This window comes from Orycteropus afer, unplaced genomic scaffold, assembly GCF_000298275.1.
Source record: "Orycteropus afer afer isolate SDZICR_OR568_19922 unplaced genomic scaffold, OryAfe1.0 scaffold00005, whole genome shotgun sequence".
NCBI classification, from domain to species: domain Eukaryota; kingdom Metazoa; phylum Chordata; class Mammalia; order Tubulidentata; family Orycteropodidae; genus Orycteropus; species Orycteropus afer.
Genome location: NW_006921592.1, coordinates 10,627,916 through 10,640,472, shown reverse-complemented (window position 1 = coordinate 10,640,472; position 12,557 = coordinate 10,627,916). Strand labels below are relative to the sequence as shown.

The following is a 12,557-nucleotide window of genomic DNA, read 5'->3' as shown; positions in this document are numbered from 1 at the left end:
GCAGCACATACACCATGCATCAAATACTGTGTATTATTCAATAGTTATATATAAGACACATTCTCTTCATAGTTCATAATCATATAATCACTCCCCTGACTTGAAAAAGTTGATTAATATTAAACAGAAAGATCTTAGACAAAAATCAAGAAAAAAAACTGTGGCCTTATTCTTCACTAATGTGTAGCCATGATTTTTGTTGTGATGAGCTCTACATTGAGAAAAGGGATTCTCATGTGAATAAACGTAGAAAAAGCAAATCAGAAATTCTCAGGCCCAATGCCAACAAGACAGGTTACTGTCATATTTAAGGTACATGTACTACAGTAAGAGGAGCTATCTGTTCTGAAGCATAGCTGACAGTGTTTAAGATGCTGGGAATTTGACTTCAAATTACCAATGAACAGAAAGTCAGTATCGTTAAGGCTTCAAGAATATTCCTTTGGAATTAGAAGTCTATTAAAAATACGACTTAGGTAAAACAAGTAGAACCCATGGAGTAAACCCATGGCTTTAGGAAGTATCCCTATGGCTCCAAAGTTCTGAGAGGGGCTTTCCTTTTGAATGGGGCATCATTTCTTTAAGTCTTTCCTAAGATGAGGGATGACTGAGTACTCAACCTATATCACATTATATAAAAAAGAGCTTGCTTTTCATAGTCATGCTATGCATTTTAAGCATAATTCAAACCTATCCATTATTTAAAAAAATAAGGAAAATACCACCAACATATTTGTCAGTAATTAGAACTTCATGTTTCTGAAGAAACCACCACCAAAGTTTTCTTGACATTGAAGCAATGTTTGATTTGGTCATTAACCCATCACTCCTTCAGGCAATTTGAAGTAAACATGATAGAAGTTCAAAATGTGAACCAGGAACATTAAACTTACTGCCACATGAAGCTTAATTTTGCGTGACCTCACCACACTGCAGAGAATCTCCTGGAGCAAACTGTTAAGATTCATTAAAAAATGTTTTCTCTTTCATAGAAGAACTCTAATTTCAACCAGATGCATTATTCAAGTTAGAAAACCCAATGGATTCCCAAAGAGTTGAAGTGTTTTGATCACATGGCTGTATTAACTGATTCTCTCTTTTTTTTTTTTTAAACAAAACATCTATTACACAGGGTATTTGAAATACTTCTATGATATGCTTCCCAAACAGACTTTGAAATGGGTAACCGAAAGGCTTTGGAAGGTAAAAACGAAGTGGTACTCATTTATTTGCTGCTTGCCTTCACCAGTGTTCTCCTTCAGGGACTTGGAGAAGGTTCTCTTGCTTCTTCTAGCTTTGTGAGGATCCACTGTTGTAGGAATATAAACCAGGATTTATGTCAATAAATCTGCAATGAAAGTTAAAGTGTAACAAATGGAAATCCAAAAGCTGGCTTTCCAGTTTAGTTAGGTGTGTACCAACTAGTTAACCAATGCACAGAATTCATCCTGCATGAGCAAACACTCATTCACTTAAATGGCCCAGATGATTCATAGAGAGTGATGTTGTATGCAATTTAACAACAGTCATCATGTGTTTTCTAAGGTTTTTGTTCTTGGATGCTCATCTTCAGAATGAGAAAAGTAAAATGAGCCATCATTAAGAGAAGGGTGTTCAGCAGCTGGGATGAATGACTACGGCACAGTATGAAAGTATCTCTACAAAATTTCTTCTACCCTGTGTCAATTCTGTATCACAAAACCTCCAAAGCATAGAATGGCATAGAAGTGTTCTTGAGCATTTAAGTGTTCTCATGATATATTTTCCATTCTAAAAGAATTTGTAATCACATAAATAAAATGCAAATGCAACGCACAACTTTCCACTGATAATGTTTTATTTATTAGTCCATATGACAGATAAAAGCCTTGGAGGTGAAACTGGGGTTATTTCATTATTAAATAGCTTTAGTATAGACAGTTGAGCTGAAGAGCCCAGTGAAAGTAGCTATAAGATTAGGAGAGAAGGAGAACCGAGCTCTGTAAGCTTTCTCAGGATACTTCCAGCAGATCAGAGGAGGGACAAAAGCAAACATACCATGACAGTCACAAGATGACAGGGACTACTGGAAAATTTATTATAGAGAAACTGAAATAGGTGGCAATGCCCTCCAACATCACAGAGAAAATGGCCTAAAAGTCATGCTGTTATTATACTCCACTCTGTCTCCAGCTAGTTGTATACTGAGCCTGTAGCCATTTTATTCCTCTTTCTTTATAATTTTCTGCCGACTTTCAATTTTCTACTATTAGTATGCTAATAGTAAAAATGTCTAGATAGAGAATTTCACAGCACCTGCTGATTGTTCTAAAGTATGTCTGTGTGGATTGGGGAGGCCCCTGGTATGGGATCCAGAGGTACCAAGCTGATTGGTACATAGTCATACTCAGTCAGGACCAATGTAGAGAGCAGTAGGAGAAGGGGAGGCCAAGTATCTGTTCTGAGTCTGGGCAGGAGGCCTAGGTACTTTACTTGAGTAAAGGAAAAATGTGTTCTCACTTATGTCTCATAGACAAGATACAGTGAGTACAATTCATAGTCCAGGAAGAGGGTCTTATTGTTGGTCTCATTGTTGTGATCAATGAAATCAATGAGATAGTCAGTTCATAGTGTTAGTTTTCTTGACAACGAACATCTTTGTAGTTGTCACAGTGCCTACAGTATGGATAGTGCTTTTCCATACACATTAATATCATTTTGAGGAAACTGAGGCTGAGTGTCTTCCCCCAGAGTCAAGAAGGAAAAAAAAACGGTATTCAAACCAGACTTTCTCACTCCAGAAAATTCTTTTGTTTTTCTTTGATAACATAACCATGTAAGAGGGAAATCAACAATTTGGGACTGTACTTTCTCTACTGGAGCTGGCAAGTTGACATGAGTGTGAAATAATTTCCCATGTCTGTTGACTTTTTAAAAAGTACTACAGTATAGTAAGATGGCACAATTTGATTTAAATCTGAATTAACTCTAGTGCAGTTTTGGGGAAATATTATCTAGTTACACACACAAAAACTGCCAAAACAAACACACACACACAATTTAAAAACTTCTGAAACAAAACTTATTATCTCCTTTTAGAAACAGACCAAGTACATGGCTTTGAAATGAGAAAGCTTTTATCTTTTTAAGTAAAAGATTCATTATACTTACCCTAGCATCCTCTGGTGTCTTGAAGTTAATAATTTTCCCAAACTCTTTGGCATGGAATACAGACTTCACTCGTTCCTATTAACAACAAAACATGTAATTTCATTAAAAATAAAATCCAATTAGAAATACGATAAAGAAATGTGATACAATTTTATAAATCTGTGCTTAAAGCATCCAAATCATAAACCTGACAAGTCCCAACAATGGAGAACAAAGAAGAATCAAACTAATGAAGAAAAAAACAAAACACTAAATTCTAATACTAGTGCATTATTATTAAACCTAAGTTTAAAAGCGTAAGGTGAGATTTCCATTCCTAAAGCTGTAAAGAGTTCACACAGATAACAGGAAGGAGATAAATCTGGGAGTAGTGCCACCGTTTTCCCCTTCCAAAAAGTTTCTCATTCTTGATGTGGCCATGGAATTATGATTGAGTCCAGCTCAAAAACAATACATAACTATGGGTATTGTGTACATACATTCATCTCGACAGACAAATCAAGATGGGCCCTAGGTCCTGTATGACTGTCCTCTGTTTTTTATACTCCTTGGTATTCTGCTCAGTATTCATGGGGGAGAACAGTCTAACTGTAAGTATTAAGCATCTGAGGAACGAACAGAAAGAAGTGAGCTTATTGAGGAAGAGGTGGTTTTTACCTCTGTAACTATAAGTAGGGTCATAGAAGAAGCAAGGTGGAAGTCACACTAATCTAGTAATTTTCATAAGTAATTCAAATATCCATGAAATGTAGAGCCTAGAAGATTCTTCTGTGAATAAAAAAGGATGACTGCTGATACAGGGTCTCATAATAGCAAGAAGGGGAAGAAATAAAGGATATAAGAGGAAGTTTTATCCTTAGAGGGGGAAATGCATGTGAAAAAAGGCAGAAAATCATTATAAACTACAACAGAGCCACTATCCATCATTTTATACATAGCCATAGGACCTTTTCTGAGTGAACTAGAGAAATTCTCAATGGTGTAAGTTGGTCTAAGATCCTCAAGAACTAGTTAGTATCCAATCTACTTGGGAGCTGTCCTATGAGTGTTAAGATTTCTTCTGGTAACAACTTCTCAATTGTTCTTTGGGTAACTATTTTTCATCTTCTGTCACTCCAAATATTTCAGATGAAGCCAACGCTTCCTTCTTGCACCAGGGTGATGCCATGGCCCTCACTTCACAAATGGGCCTAATGACTGGCTCAGGAATGAGCATGACCAAAAATGGCCCAGTGAAACCCAGTGAGAAGCTTTCATTCTGTTGAGTTAGTAGTATATACCTCTGGAACTTTTGCTGGGTATTCTGTCACGAAAGGATAGCCTGCCTGAAATTGAAATCAACACAGAAGAAAATAGAACCTATAGATGAGGATGGGGAAGAAATGAAGGACAAATGGAAGAAATGAAGGACAAGAGGAAGCAAAGAACAACAATCGCAAATGATGTCATTTGAGTGTTATCCAAGTCATAAGATATAGACTTAGAATTTTCAGTTACATGAGTCAGTAACATCCCTCAAAACCAAACCAAAACAAAACAAAGAAAAATGAAACCTAAATTTCCTTGGGCTGGGTCACATATAACAAAAGTATATCTGACTAATAACAGCCAGTGTCAAGGTGGTCCTGAACCAGGTATCTGGATCAAACACCTTGAGGCCAAATACATTCTCTTAGTACATTTCTTTCTATCACCTATGGTACCTAACACATTCACTACAACATCCAAGTAGCAGGTACTGTACTAGTTGCTAGTAAACAGAGAAGAGTGAGAACTGGTATCTGCCTTCCAGGAAATCATAATCAAATTGGGAAGATATCTATATGAAAAATGAACTGTCAACAATTGACTATTTGAGAGAGAAATAACTTTTCAAGTGTCCTTTAGCAAGATTTTCAGGGAGAAACATTCTGCAGGGAACTGCTAGAGATTCTGAGACATACAAGTATTTTCTCATTTTCATGCCTTAGACCGCATTGGAGAAGGTGGAGTTCTCTTAACGAATATAAAAGGGCCGAGGAATGTTATTGTCAATGTAATAGCACAGAAAGTAGCATATTTTTTCTTGGCAAAGAGTTCTTTCTATAAAGCCTGGGTATGAGAGCAAGTATTATGGAAAATCATGTTAAGACAAAGCAACATCTACACAGAGATAGAAAAGTTACAAAAGTAAAGAGTGGGGAATATGTTTTTAGTTCCAATTTTTCAAAAAAATCTATTTGACATACCTTGGCCTCAATGCGCAATCTTCTCCCATGAACAATGAATGGCTCTTTGGTAAACTCATCAAAACTATACTGCCACTCACATGTAAGCTGTCCAAATGTTCCTTTAGTTACAAATAATACACCTCTGCAAAAAACAAACAAACAGGTAACTAAAGAAACTAAAAAACAGAATCCACTTAATAACTGAGGCCCTTATATGCAAAAACAGAATACACATCCTTGGCAAACACTCATGCAACATTCATCAAGATAGACTATTTTTTGGATCCCAAAACAGACTGAAACAATTTTTTAAAAAACTGAAACCATATAAATCATAATTATAACAGAAGGATAACAAGAATATTTCTAAGTGTTTGCAAATGAACATACTTGTAAATAATGCATAAAGGAGCCACTGGATGTACAGTGGTTAAGTGCTCATCTCCAACCAACTCTTAGACGTGGCTTCATGGGAGGAAGATATGGCAGTCTGCTTCTGTAAAGGTGACAACCTTGGAAACCCCATGGGCAGTTCTAGCCTGTCTTTTAGGGCTGTGATGAATTCGACTATGAGTTGGAATTGGCTCAACAACAATGATTTTTTTTTATTATGAAGAGAAAATATCTAAACCCCAAACCCAAACTCACTGCCATTGAGTTGATTCTGACTCAGAGATCTTATAGGACAGAGTAAAACTACCCAATAGGGTTTCCTTTCCAAGGGTGAAAATCTTTATAGAAGCTGATTGCCATCTTCCTCCTGCGAGTGGCTGATGGGTTTGAACTACTGACCTTTTGTATAGCAGCCTAGCGTGCTACCAGGGATCCTTGAGAAGGTCCCTAAACCAAAAAAAAATTCACTGCCATCAAGTCGGTCCTGACCGACTCATAGTGACCTCTCCTTGGGTTTCTGAGGCAGTATCTCTACAGAAGTAGATTGCCAGTCTTCCTTCCGAGGAGTGGTGGTGGGTTTGAACTGCCAGCCTTCTGGTTAGCAGTCAAATAAGGTAGCACAAGTGATTTGTACTTGATTGTCACCCTAAAAGCTCTAGGTTTGAAACCACCCAGAAGCATGCCCTTCTGTTAAGATTACAGCCAAAAAAAACCTTATAGAGCAATTCTGTAGTACATGGGGTTGCTATAAATCAGAGTTGACTTGATGACAATGGATTACTATATTGATAAGAAGATAATTATCAAAGTGTTTCAAGATTTAGAAAGTAATAAACTTTGCAACTGAATGTTATTTAACTCTGGTGATTCACCCTTCCTTTAGTCACTGGGGAAAGACGAACACAACATGACTGAAAATTGCCATGAACAAAAATGACTGCAGAAGTATTGTCTGCTTAGAAACAACTTAACAAAAGCTTATAAACAACTTGAATGTAAATCATGATACATACTTTTAAAGGAATACTAACTAGTTCAGTACAAATGGTTAAGCACTTGGCTACAAAAATTAATGACCAGCAGTTTGAACCCATGCAGAGCACCTTGGAAGATGGGCCTGGTGATGAACTCCTGAAGGGTCACAGCCTTGAAAACCCTACAGGCAGTGCTCCTGCACACACGGGGTCATCACGTGTCAGAGCAGACTCCACGGTAACTAACAATAGGTTGAAAACCCTACGGGCAGTTCTCCTGCACACACGGGGTCACCACGTGTCGGAGTAGACTCCACAGTAACTAACAATAGGTTGAAAACCCTATGGGCAGTTCTCCTCTGCACACATGGGGTCACCACGTGTCAGAGCAGACTCCACGGTAACTAACAATAGGTTAAAAAAAAACAAACAAATACCAAACTCACTGCCGTCAAGTCCGATCTGACTCATAGCGACCCCTCCTTGGGTTTCTGAGGCAGTATTTCTACAGAAGTACACTGCCTGATCTTCCTTCCAAGGAGTGGCTGATGGGTTTGAACTGCCAGCCTACTGGTGAGCAGTCACATGCCTTAGGCACTATGCCACCAGACCTGTTTAAAAATTAGAGAAACATCTCTATACGCTGACATAAAATAATTTTCAAGAAATGTTGTTTGGTGCCGTCAAGTCAATTTCGACTTATGGTGACTCTGTGACAGAGCAGAACGGCTCCATAGGATTCTCTGGGCTGTAATTTTTATGGAAGCTGATTGTCAGGTCTTTCATCTGAAGGGCCACCAGTTAGCAGCCAAGTGTTACCATCTGTGAGACCAAGGTTCCTTTTTTCAAAGGTGTAGGTTTCAAATAAAAAATACCAACTACAGAATTAAATGTGTAATATCTTCCATTTGCATTAAAAATTCCTATGTGTTCATGTTTGTACAGACACTGAATTATTTCGAGGAGGATATAAAAAATAGGTGACAGTGATTGACTCTGGAAAAGGGAACAGAAGGACTAGGTATGGAATGGAATGGAAACTTACTTTTGCATGTATACCTACTATTATATGTGAGTCTTCTACTTTGTGTTATTGGCTGTCCCTGGGTTATAAATGATCAGTTCCTAACAGTGTCTTAATGAATTTGTCAGGGCTTCTCGCTGGTTCTGCCTGGTTCAATCACAGCCAAAGGAAGTGGCAGGAGAAGAGAAATGAATTTTTAAAGTAACTGTGAACCAGAAAGAGAGCCGGAACAAGAAAATCAGGGTAGAAGCCTTAGCTAGAAATTTAATGTCACTTTTACAGAACAAGGTCAGTGTATGTGTTGCACACCAACCAAATCTCTTGCCCTCGTATTTGGACCCAGTCTGAAGCGGCGCTGCTGTCCCATTAAAAAACAATGGCTGAACACACTGCTCTGAATGTGTGCTGCTTTCCTACAGTCCTGCCAATAATCCAATCGCATGCATCAAGCTCCTGAAAGTGCTCACGACGCCCCGAGTCTCTCATTCCATGGTTATGACCCATAATTTGTCCTGGTACCATGCAGGATGTGCCAAATTGTAAAATTTCAAGTTTTTTTTGTGTTTTGCTTTGTAGGCAATGACAGAACTTGTTTAAGGGGCAAGTAGGAGCTGTCCATGCATTGGACATTTGTAACCTGGGGACTTCTAAAAAAAAGAAAATTAAGATAGTGATGTAAGTTTTAGACTCAGAACTCATTAGGATTAAAACATTAAAAATTACTGCTAAATACGGAGATCAACTTGAACCAAGATGCTTATATAACTTTATCTTTTCAATAGTGAATATAACCAGACAGACTGAGCACTCCTTCTGACCTAGTTATAACCTCTTTCCCTCAACCACACATTTACTCTCTACCATCCAAAAATCCTCACCCTAATACTGCGTTTGTTCCTGCCTCCCTCCGCTTTAACAATAATGACTTTGGCAATCACTTGCCCCTCGAAAGCTACATCCATTGCCATCGAGTAGATTCCAACTCACAGCAACCCTATAGGACAGAGTAGAACTGCCCCGAAGAGTTTCTAAGGTTGTAATCTTTATAAAAGCAGACTGCTATGTCTTTCTCCCACAGACTGGCTGGTGGCTTTGAAATGCCTGCCTTCCAGTTCGTAGCTGAGCACTTTAACCACTGTGCCATCAGGGCTTCTTTCTGAAGCTATGCCATTCTGTATTTTTGCATGTACCCCTTTAGTGTGAATAGGTCTACCTGAAGATTTGACTGTGGCTGGTACTATCCACATTGTATTTATCTGTTTCCATTAGTGTGTCCAGTAATGTGGTGAATCTACACACATTCTAATGAATAAATACCACCAGAAGACTACTGAAACTGTACTTTTTAAGAGAGCAGGGAATGGTATTAGTTCACTCTTCAAGAATAGCCTTAATGGAAATCTCTGTACCTATGTGAATTGGTTGAAACTAATATTAAAATACTTAACTTACAATCATGTACGTAGTACGTTTGTGTTTCTCTGTATACATACACAAGGCTAAACGAAACATGTACTAGGAACAAATGTATAAGGCAAGAGGACCAGAGCAAGCAGGAATCAGTGTGACTACCTGGAAACAAAGGTGACTAGCTACTGCTTCATCTCATGATTAGCTGTCATTTAACCTCTTACCAATTACATTACAAAAAATGAGTAAGTTACCTTTTAGTTATCATTAACATATCTGTTTTATTGATCATGACATGGGTAAAATATTTATATTTTGCAAATCTTCCATTTTCCATGACCTAAGGAAAAAAAAACAAGAGAAAGAGAGAAAAACAAATTGATAATATTCCTACTTTAATGAAAGTAATGCCTTATGTGCCTCTAAAAACCGTTTCTCAATGAAGGAAAATCATTAACATATTTCTATAGCAAATATACATATATCATCGGAAAACAATTAAAAATTCATAAAAAACATTGCTGTTTCCTATTTTAAAAGCATCTACTTCCACTGCTTTATTCAAAATTATTCAATTGCAGCCACATGGTAATCTTTAATGCTACATTTTTAGATCACTATTATCTAACAAAGTTTAAATTAAACCTATTTGAGATTATTATTAAATTATTACACTCATTTCGATATGGAAAATATATTAGTGTTTGATCACAGCTATAATATATGTACATATGTAAACATGAATATACACTTAAATATATGTATCATGATAGTTACTATTAGCTCCCAGCCTTGTCTCCTCCCTGGAAATTTCCCATCTGTTTTACAAACGTGGCTTTCTTTGCCAATCTCACAACTCATTTATAAACATGAAGCAGAGTTTCTGGACACATAGCGGACTCCAGGGCCTGCTGAGCTGATGCAACAGCCTTTAAGTTTAGTCTCAAGACTGCTAAAACAAGATGCCTATCAACTACTCTGCTCCAGAAAATAAAAAGAAGCTATATAAATGAAACCGATTTGCCACTTTTATTCTTGCTTTGAGGATGAAGTTAATTTGGTTATCTAATGTGCAAAGTAGGCTAAATTAGTATTTTAAAAAGGCAAGCAATGTAATTGTTAACTAAGATCTCTCAAGAAACAGTGTATTAAGAATTGAGCAAAAATGTTAGAAATCTTGAGGAATTCCAAAAGAGAATAAGGATAGAAATACTGCAGAAAACTGTGCTCCATGAAACTATCAAAAACCTAAAATTATTTAGCTACTAAGAAAGCTTTAAGAAGGGACCTCAAAATAAATCTTGGCATTGAAGGTCAATACAATAGTTTTATTTCTTTTGGAAACAGAAGTAAAATTTGAAATAAAAAAAACAAAACTAAAACAGCAGAATGAAGTATAAGATGAACTGTATGGAAGAATTTTCTAACTACAGATTATAAAATATTGAGAAAACAGTATCTTTACTATTTACCATCTGCTTACCGTCTGTTAAGTAGGTCAAAGGAGCTCTGGTAGCATAGTGCCTAAGGCATTTAACTGCTAACCAGAAGGATGGTGGTTCAAAGCCACCAGCCACTCCTCGGAAGGAAGGTTGGGCAATCTACTTCCGTAGTGATACTGCCTTGGAAACCCAAGGAGGGGTCGCTATAAGTCAGGTCCGACTCGACGGCACATAACAACAACAACAACAAGAAGTAGGTCAAGTAAATACAATGAATTACAGATGAAAAAGGGGTATAACCACAGATTCCAAGGAATTTATCAAATACTATTAGATAATTTCTAAAACTATGCAAATCAATTTGAAAAAATAAATGGATCATGTTTAAAGAGAATATAAGTTATTAAAAGAAAGAAGCATCAAATATTGGAGAGGAAGTACAGAAATTATTTGATGACGGTATGTCTAGAAGATCCAAGTATACAAACCCCAGTACCTTTATTTTATAAAAACAGTAAAGAAAAAAATTATATTTATAATGGTAATAAAAAAGATGAACATTTATGCATAAATGTAACAAATAAAGTGCAGAATTTATGTGATTAAAGTTATAACACTTTACTGAGAGGAATAAAAGACATTGATTTCATGTCTTGTTCTTGTTGTTGTTAAGTGCCGTCGAGTCGTTTCCGACTCATAGCGACCCCATGCACAGCAGAATGAAGTTCTTGTTCTTAGATATAAAAATTATCCTCTTCCCACAAATTTTACACTTACATACACACAAATACATGCATACACACATAACATGTTGCTGAGGCTTCTTTTTTTTGGGGGGGCATGATTGACGAAATAATACTAAAATTTACTTAGAAAAATAAACATGTAAAAATACACAAGTAAATTATGAAAAGAACCATCCTAATATACATTCTGTAATAATGAAACTGCTTGGTGCTGATGGAAGTTTTATATAGAGATATCAATGGAACGAATACAGATTACAGTAACTGGCCAAATTTATAGGAAATTATATAGGAACAGAAAGAGCCCTACATATACAAATACAGGAACTAAGAAAATTAAAACATTTCAAATTAGTGGATACTAGCATATATTACCAAATAAATGATGATTCAGCTAGCTAAAGTTGGATTTCTACTTCTCTCTTTACACCAAATGAATCCCACAAGGTTCAATGATTTAAGTATATAAAGTGAAATTATAAATGCACTGGAAAAAGTACATATTTCAATAATCTTATAGTGGGAAAGGCCTAAACACAACACAAAGTTTATAAGACATAATCTAAAGCAACTGACACATACACAGAAATTAAACACAAATGAATGGCAAAATAATAAGTAAAAAGAAACAAAGTAACAAAAAATCAAACGGTAAATTGAGAAAACATTTACCAATTCTAATATGTAAAGTTAATTTCATAATATAAAAAATTCTAGCAATATGAGTAACCTAATAGAAGAAAAATGAGTAAACAAATAGGAAAATATATAAAGGACAGGAACAAGCACTTCAACAAAAAAACAAACAAGACCAAAATCAGACCAATAAACATTTGGGCATTATTCAACTTAACTCAAAATCAATAACTTCTTTGGGTTAGCAATTCCAATGCTAGGATTTATCTTATGCAAAAATATACCAAGATGTACATGTAAGAATGTTCATGGCAATATTATGCTTAAAGCAAAATCTCTAACCGTTCATTAGTGCTTCTTGTTAGGTGCTACTGAGTTGGCTCCCACTCATCACAAGCCTATGTTCAACGGAACAAAACACTGCCCGATCCTGTGCTATCCGCAAAATCTGTTATATTTCAGGCTATCGTTGTAGCCACTGTGTCAGTCCATCTCATTGAGGGTCTTCCCTTTTTCATTGACCCTCCACTTTACTCAGCATGATATCCTTCTCCAGGGAATGGTCCCTTCTT

General features: G+C 36.5%; 1 protein-coding gene across 1 annotated transcript in view; it reads right to left on the bottom strand.

Annotated features, from left to right (window-relative positions):
• Nucleotides 1–1,258: 1,258 nt before the first annotated feature.
• Nucleotides 1,259–12,557, bottom strand: part of VPS13A (vacuolar protein sorting 13 homolog A) — a 266,157-nt gene continuing 254,858 nt past the window's right edge. The window contains exons 69-72 of the mRNA XM_042780717.1: nt 9,416–9,501; nt 5,379–5,502; nt 3,151–3,225; nt 1,259–1,309 (exon numbers count right to left, since the gene is read on the bottom strand). Coding sequence (XP_042636651.1) covers nt 1,259–1,309; nt 3,151–3,225; nt 5,379–5,502; nt 9,416–9,501 — 336 coding nt within the window. The remainder of the gene's footprint in view (nt 1,310–3,150; nt 3,226–5,378; nt 5,503–9,415; nt 9,502–12,557) is intronic.